The sequence below is a fragment of the Pecten maximus genome, chromosome 6 (genome assembly GCF_902652985.1).
Source record: "Pecten maximus chromosome 6, xPecMax1.1, whole genome shotgun sequence".
Classification (NCBI taxonomy): Eukaryota; Metazoa; Mollusca; class Bivalvia; order Pectinida; family Pectinidae; genus Pecten; species Pecten maximus.
The window spans coordinates 34914355-34923550 of NC_047020.1; the positions used below are offsets into that span (position 1 = coordinate 34914355).

General features: G+C 33.4%; 1 protein-coding gene across 1 annotated transcript in view; it reads left to right on the forward strand.

Annotated features, from left to right (window-relative positions):
• Positions 1 to 7873, forward strand: part of LOC117329630 (glycine receptor subunit alpha-2-like) — an 86695-nt gene extending 78822 nt beyond the window's left edge. Inside the window, exons 3-8 of the mRNA XM_033887656.1 lie at positions 2438 to 2505; positions 3044 to 3276; positions 3937 to 4019; positions 4932 to 5093; positions 5528 to 5925; positions 7194 to 7873. Of these exons, the coding sequence (XP_033743547.1) occupies positions 2438 to 2505; positions 3044 to 3276; positions 3937 to 4019; positions 4932 to 5093; positions 5528 to 5925; positions 7194 to 7376 (1127 nt within the window). The 3' untranslated portion in view covers positions 7377 to 7873. The remainder of the gene's footprint in view (positions 1 to 2437; positions 2506 to 3043; positions 3277 to 3936; positions 4020 to 4931; positions 5094 to 5527; positions 5926 to 7193) is intronic.
• The last annotated feature ends 1323 nt before the right edge of the window (positions 7874 to 9196 follow it).

Consider the following 9196-nt stretch of genomic DNA (forward strand, 5'->3'; position numbering starts at 1 on the left):
TCTTGTTGCAGCTTTATTTTCTCTTTGGAGATAAATTAACATCGTTTGTCATAGTTTATGGCATCATAGCTGCACGTACATTTCACGCGCGTTATCTGACAGTGAATGATGTCATCATGGGTTTGTACTTAAGTCGTTATGTTACCATTGAACGGTCGTCAGGTTGAATTTATCATCAATATGAATGCAATCAAACAATTGACAGAAAAAAAGAGTGACGGCACACTTAAAAAACATTTTTAGAAATTCACAAGAAGTAAAATTTATTGTAACTTTATGAATTTGAAATTTCATAATTGATTTTACATTTTTTGCTTGCAGAATGCAGTTTTCTGATAAGTTGAGTTTTTATTTTCATACCTCAATGAAAATACCTTAAATTGCACGAAAAACGTGGTGTCACAATGAGACCATTGGCGTTGCGTGTTATGACGTTATATTATTCCAGTCAATGAAGACCGAAAAGCAAAATGTAAATACAAAGATGATAATTTTGTATATAGCAGTCTATGAGCTATATGAGTACTTATAAAAAGAATGGAAATACTAGAATATATATGTAATCTTTGTAATAAAAAAGTATACGAGTAGTGGAAATTCAAATACCAGACCAAATAATAATTACAGTTATGCAAAATGAAAAATACAGTGTATACAAATACAGTTTTATCAAACATGTGAATGCAAAGATACGAAACTAACCATGTTTCCAGACGTCGCTTCGATTAAAACAATGCCGACAGAGGTGTCATTGTGCCCTATATTAATCTGTGCAATACACGTGTACCGATGGTAATAACATCTCGTAATAAATCCGTTACCTTACCCCCGGGTCTGTTTGGTGGTATTTTATGGATATATCTCTCACGGTATGTTGTTAAAATGAAATAGTTTCACTAATCTGTGCCCCCAAACGTTTCCAATACACCTTAAAACATATTTTTTGTCGTCTTGTGCAATTTTGAATGGCAGAGTGCACTAGCGCAGATGTTCTTGGTTCGATAATGACATTGATAAATGAGTTAAGCTTAGATATCCGCGCCAGAAGTTTATTATATTTAACGCTGACAAATACGTTATGCCATTTCTGAAGTAAATTTATTTTCTATAAATAATCTTAAACTTAACATGAAAAACAAACAATGGAACCTGAAAATAATGCTTTACAGTAGTGCTTTAACAAATATTCACAGAATGAAAAGAAAAGGAAAAAATAAATAAATTATCACAATTAGAAAATATGAAAATATCAATAATTAAGATCATATTAGGTACCGACTTTCCATACCTAGCTGTATAAGTTTTAAATGTTGGATAAAAAATAACCAAACTAATTGGTTTAAATTACTATCGTAAATTCGTTTTATACAGGAAATTGTAAGTGAGACGTATGTCATGCTTGTTGATATGTCGAGTGGTTCGTTGTCAGCCCCTAAATCTCATTTGAGATTTTGACTTAACTTGACCTAGATTTATATGGCGGGTGTCGCCGTGACCTAGATTTGTATGGCGGGTGTCGTCGATGAAGCAGAAGACGCTTACACATTTGGGACATCTGGTCTTAATCTACTGATACTTTTTAAATTTTACTATCGTTGAATTGATTATGAATTTGAATTACGATTTCGTTGATATGTAGAAATTCATTGTTCTTATTGTACAAAAACACACAATATAGTACCACGTTGTCCACAACTTCAGTCAGTGATATTAGGGACATCATACAGCTGCTTTGTCCTCTTAGGATACGTCAGTGGTGTCAGGGACATTATCTAGCTTTTTTGTCCTCCAAGGACTCGTCAGTGATGTTGGGGACATTATTCAGCTGTTTTGTCCTCCTAGGATACGTCAGTGGTGTCAGGAACATTATCCAGCTTTTTTGTCCTCCAAAGACTCGTCAGTGATGTTAGGGACATCATACAACTGTTTTGTCCTCCTATGAGTCGTCAGTGATGTTTGGGGCATTATACAGATGTTTTGCCCTCCTAGGACTCGTCAGTGATGTTAGGGACATCATGCAGCTGTTTTTCCTCCTAGGACACGTCAGTGATGCTAAAGGCTGAAATGTTCAATCATTAACCAGAATTACTTTTAAATCAGCCATTTCTGATGATTTCATTCTTAAAGGTCACATTACAACACTGAATGATGTCATTTAAACTGGCCGATATATGCACTGAAATGTTCAATCATTAGAGACATCATACAGCTGTTTTGCCCTCCTAGGACACGTCAGTGATGCTAAAGGCTGAAATGTTCAATCATTAACCAGAATTACTTTTAAATCAGCCATTTCTGATGATTTCATTCTTAAAGGTCACATTACAACACTGAATGATGTCATTTAAACTGGCCGATATATGCACTGTATTGTATTGCATTGTATTTTAGATTTTTTTAATTACATTAATTAATAACATCTCTTTTCTGGTACTAGCTTTCCCGACGGAGGTGGAATGTGAACTATATGTGGACAGCTTTGATTCTATCAATGAGGCTAATATGGTAAGTTGTTAAAACAGACATCAATCTGTTAAAACTAAAGATTGTAATGAAGTCATCTGTTGTTTCGATATATTATCATATTTAAGCGACGTACTGTTAAGGACATTAAACAATTTAGAAGTTAAATGTATTAGAAACTTATTTGCCGAAATATCTGTGTCCAAACATCAATTCAGTACCATTAGTTTCGTAATATATTTTCTACTTTTAGTTTCGTATTATATTTTCAACTTTTAGTTTCGTATTATAAAGCTAGTTCCTTTAGTTTCGTATCTTGATAGTATTTTTTCTTTATTTAGTCTTAACCGGCATGTGCCATTTTTATGTGCGTTCGTTGCTATACTGTTATACAACTTCATCGATATTAAATTGAACGTTATCTATGTACGGGAGAACCTCACCACGACGTTCCTCGTTACCTAATCACCCGTTGATAACTATATATACAGAAATATGTAACTTACGCCGTTGTCGTGTATTGGAAAGTATAAGAGTTGATGGGCAGGGGTATAATCTCTTCTTCTTTATTCTGTTTCAGGATTTCACCGTTAGTATTTTTATACATTTGATGTGGCAGGACCTCCGCTTCCTTACATGGCTACGTCTGACGGACAATAATTCATACATCGAAGCAGACTCTAAACGATTAGCAAATTTATGGGTTCCGGATTTATATTTCCCAAACGAAAAGAAAGCATTCTTCCATAACGTTTTCATGCCTAACAAAATGCTTAGGATATTTGGAGATGGGAAGGTATCTTACACAGCGAGGTAAGTACATTGTACTATGTAAGGATGTGCAGCCCATGTCGTTAGAGGTGGACGCGTGATCATTAGCCTGTCTTCTGACTCCAATAGGGCGGTACATCATTTTGTTTGTGCACACATGTAAAAGGAACCGTTTAGAACGATTCTGTAGTTATCAAGCAATGTGAGCTCTTAACAGTATTTCACATTTGGAGAAAATAAATAGTTCACTTTGCAATGTCTTAAAATTTTGATTATGAATATTCTCTTCGAATCTGACTTCGGCCTCTTTTCAAACGGCCGAACTACCCCTATGCTCTTGTTAGTACAAGTAAGTCAAGTTTGTGTTCTCAAACACTTTGACACAGGCGCCATAATCACTTATGTAAATGTTCGAGTCAAGTTTCGTTATTGTTTAAATTTCATATGCAATTAACGTAAAATTAAATGTCATGGTCTATTATTGTTTTAATGTGTTACGTCACCAACGTCAATAATCATTATCAAAATGTGTGGGGCTATTTAAACTGAATTGGCATAGACAAATGTCTGGTACTCAATAAAAATGATAGGGAGGAAACTAAACTTCAATTACACGTACACATTTTGCCTGGTTGTTAATGACTCTCTTAAATATAAGCAAAGATATATGCATTTATTTGTTTACTTTTGTTTTCCCAACAGACTTTCACTGACACTAAGTTGCCCAATGGATCTACACCATTACCCGTTTGATGAACAACAATGCCCTATTATAATGGAAAGTTGTAAGTATTGTCAACCTTACCAATAATTCCGTCAAAGAAAGTGTCAGTATTGTCAACCTCACCAATCATTCCCTGAGAGAAAGTGTAAGTGTTGTCAACCTTACCAATCATTCCCTCAGAGGAAGTGTAAGTGTTGTCAACCTTACCAATCATTCCCTCAGAGAAAGGGTAAGTGTTGTCAACCTTACCAATCATTCCCTCAGAGAAAGTGTAAGTGTTGTCAACCTTACCAATCATTCCCTCAGAGAAAGTGTAAGTATTGTCAACTGTACCAATTGATTCGTCAAAGAAAGTGTAAGTATTGTCAACCTTACCAATCATTCCCTCAGAGAAAGTGTAAGTGTTGTCAACCTTACTAATCATTCCCTCAGAGAAAGTGTAAGTATTGTCAACCTTACCAATCATTCCCTCAGAGAAAGTGTAAGTATGGTCAACCTTACCAATCATTCCGTGAAAGAAAGTGTAAGTATTGTCAACCTTACCAAACATTCCGTCGAACAAAGACGAATTGGAATACGATTCCATACATTGATATTTCAGTAAAAATATTGATACTTACTCGCAATTTTCATACATATTAGATTCTGATATTAATTTAGATGTGTGATATAACCAACAGATAAAGATATTTATTAACCAATTCTCAGCGAATTTGATTATGTTTAGGAAAAAAAATTGAATTAACGATTTCACCCATTTAAGGCATCGTTGTAATACCTAGTATGAGATAGAGTAATAACTTAAGATGTGATAAAACATCTAAACAATTATTGCACTTTTATAGATGCCATGTTAACACCAATTAAAGATCGTCTAATTCTGTGTAAAAGCCGAGTATTATCTTACTTAATCACCACGCAAAAATTCTCAAATTATGATGACATTACTGTTTATTTTAAAATTGTTTTACAGTTAGCTACGATGAAAACAATATAATAATGAAATGGATAGGAGAAAATACAACGGATGGGACTGAAGACGCTGTACAAATTAACCGGGAGATCACTCTACCTCAGTTCGAGGTGTACGACATCGCGTCTACCAGCTTCAAGCGAGAGCGAAAAGGATCTTATGGTACAATTCTCTTACTGTTTTTCTGGAGAGTACATTTAGAGTAACAGGGTAAAAGTTCAGAGAAAGACCAGTGTGGTACTAATTGCATTCGATGGAATTGAAGATTGATAGAGATGAAAGAATCCTTTTTTTTCGAGAAAAATCACATTAAAAATAATTAATTACCACATCTATAGTATTACACAGGTTCGAAAAAAATACAATGATATCGTATAGATATCTTCTTGAAGAGCAATTATCCCAGTACTATCCAGAGGGATATGCACTCTCTTAATAATTTCTTTATTTAATCATTATTAGTATGTATATCAGTCCCCTCCCCCAAACAAACCCCCCCCCCCCCCTTCCAAAAAAAACCAAAAAAAACAACAACAAGACAAGTAAAAAACAAAAAACAATGCGTTTTTAAAAACAGGTCTGTTTCTTTGTTCTAGCCCGACACAGTGGTTTACGGACGGACTTCTACTTGGCACGAAACATTGGGTATTACGTGGTGCAAATGTATATCCCAAGTATCCTTGTTGTTATGTTGTCATGGATATCATTCTGGCTGAACGTCAACGCCGTACCTGGTAGGATATCTCTAGGAGTTCTAACCGTGCTTACCATGACGACACAAAGCTCGAGCGTGAACGCCTCTCTGCCTCGAGTTTCCTATACCAAGGCTATAGATATCTGGATGTCTGTGTGCCTCTTGTTCGTTTTCGCCGCACTGATAGAGTTTGCTGTGGCGAATGTTCTCAGTAACAAAGACAATAATAAGGGATTGAAAGTTAAAAGTATGTTTCATATACTCAAACCAGGTTCTAAAAAGAAAAAGCCGAAAACTGAGGTAAGTTATCAATAAAAAAAAAAAAAAAAAAAAAATGTATTAGGAAGAAATATCTCAAGAGATCTAAAAATAAAAAATCTGAATTATTATCATTTTGAACCTCATTCTGATACAAAAATACAGATAACGTATCTTATCTATTCCATAACTATTACGAAGAAATAGAAAAGAGGGTCAGTAATTTCGTTAGATATGTTAAACCTCACCATTTGTTATATTTATGTATCCATTCAATGTCCATTACCATTTGCTAAACGAGATAATAAATATCTAAGACAAAGAATTGTATATAAATGCCCATAAAACTCATATCGGGTAAGCTTGATAGAGAATATGTGCTAGCCATAACTGTAAAATAAAAGTACTTGGCGCTGCATGGTTTCATAAAAAATGAGTTAACAGTTATGAGAATATGTTTGCATTTCAAATACAATACAGGTTATGCACACACCATTTCTTATTATAAAACATCGCTTTTCAAATATGACATACCAACTTCAGATATACCAGGTGATCCATGCGTTATAGATTACTGTAATTCTTAACAGCAGTAAATCCTGGTACCAAAGGTTTCTTATGAGTGTTTGAATGGTGAAACACTTCTTCATTTACGTTTGAGATTGTACACATCATTTTAACTTAATCATAACCTACATAACGTAATTATTACTGTATAGACAATGATATCTATATATAGCTCCTTTGAAAGCGTTTTCATTTCAATAAAAGTTGAGCTGAAGTTTCGTCGTTAGACTAGCTCAATATTTTCGTTATTTTTTGTAATGGTTTTGTGGTATTGCAAACCGTAGCAGAAATCAATGCCGTTTTATACTGTTTTATGACTGTTAAGAAATGGATGATTTAATTATAAGTGATGTAATTTGACAATTTTATACTGGCACAAGAATACAATAACAAATTCAGTTCTTATTAATAACAATTAGTTCTCCATGACATCCACGTCGTAAAAGAACCTTAGTCTGTAGCCGAGCACTGATATGTAGCATATGTGTTTGGCCTACGACGTCACAGATATAATACAGATGCTAATAATGAATACCATATACAAGCCTGTTAAAATCAACCTGCTATTTTACTGTACAGCACGGGTTATTGATTAGTTCACAAGATTTCGATACAAAAGGATTTTTTTTTCAAGAAATTTATGAAATATATGGATGGCAATGAATGAAATATTTTTTTTCGCGGTTTTATTCACCAGAAAAAGCTAAAACATATTTATTTTAGGAGTATCATTCCTATTTCAGATCCTAGTCGGCGAGGACGGTGAAATGAGACTTGATCCGGAAAGGGACCCCACAATCCAACGTAAAAAGGTGTCGGGAATGGTGTTTGCCATGTACCTGGATGTAGCCTCCCGGTTTTTATTTCCATTTTTCTTTGCCCTGTTTAATCTTGTATACTGGGCCCATTACTTATCCACCAGTTAGTTCGGACACCATTTTAGTGTTTGCTTCCAAACAACTTAGAAATATTATCATTGATCTCTTGAAAGCGTTAAATCATACCATGTATATAATCAAGTATATGCAAAGATTTTTTTCTCTCTTTGGATACTTTGTTATTAAATGTCATCTCCGAAGTTTCCTTTTTAATATGTTAACAAATTGTCCATGGTGATATCTGCCTTCTCCGTGATTTTTATGTGTTGATAATTTGGGTCGGCGTTGTCAAATAAAAGTCACGGATGTCAGAAATTAAAGTCACATGCAGTATGTCAGAGTTGTTACTAACTTGGCTTAAGAAAATGTTTTGTGTTAGAAAATCAAATATTGATTATAAAGTGTTATTGATATTGAGATGTTTGTATATTAAAACATTACTAAGTTTATCTTATAAACCATGTTACTATTAACGGTTTTACGGGATATTTGAAAAAAATAGAATATATACTATATAAGTTCTACTGTTGCTAGAGTATAGCATAATATATTATATATATAAAAATCTTTTAAACTTGACACAATGTTTTCGATTACTAGTCAGCTCTTGAATATATGTGTGTAATGCAGTATCAACATAGGAAAATATACGTATGGTCTATTTCATGTTATCCTATTATCAATAGACTGTTAGTAATGGTACAACTATGGTCTATTTCATATTATGTTATTATTAACATACTTGTATTAATGATACAAGTATGGTCTGTTGCGTATCGTTATTTTGTATATATGCTTGATGGACATTTTCATGTACATTTAAATGGATTTAAATGTTTTTGTAATTCTGTGACTTATCATGATCATCATCGGGTTACTGCAATGTGATATCCTACCACCTGTTGGTGAAATCTTATCTTTATTGTTGTTAACTGCAAACAAATAATTATATTGTCGTTATGACGTATGACATTTAATAGTAAATGCTGTTTTTGAATGATTATTCTATGTCGATAACGATAAATATAACATGGGAATCTATGGACCGTTTCACCATCTGTGCTTCAAATATTAGGTAAACTTACTAAAAATTTTAATCATGGAAAGAACAGCATTCACAGAAAAAACTACTTGTATCCATTTATTTCGTAAACCGAAATATTATCCAGTCACTATCTAGAGTATTTGTACTTAACCTTTGACCTTACAGATTTAAATATGAAAAAAATGTCAAGCTAGTAGGTAAAAATCCTAAACAGAAAACAAAATAGTTATTATTAAAAAGACATCCTTCATATCAAATGCCCTGGAAAATCAGTCTCATCAATAAGGATGTATAACAATACTGTTTCCTAACATCCTTGAATTAGTCATCGTCTCGTTAAATGTGTATGAATAACATTTACCATATAAACTCTGTCTTATATCCTTCTATTATTCTTTTGTAAATCACCGCTATTAAATCCATAGTTACCATCTTTAACGTTATAGCTGTCATTTCATCAATTATTTCAAAAGTTGCTGTAAAATTAGATACTTTCGTGGGGCTCAATTTTCGTGGGTTGAAAAATGCATTTTGTGGGTACTGTGTTTCAAGAATAATAGGTCTCAGAAAAGCAAATTAACTTCGAAGTAAATATGAAAACATCTTCTCTATTATATAAGAATTTTTAAGTATATCAATCCTTGACTTAAATTGATGAATGGGTTAGACAGTGATTTTATTCCAGACTTTTCATTCCTCTCTCCCTATGTACATATATGAATGGGTGGATGGAATGTGCATACACGAATTCAACGAAAAATCAAGCCCCGCTAAAATTAAATTTTTCAGTATTTTATTTTTGAAATCCGGATATACAATGTCC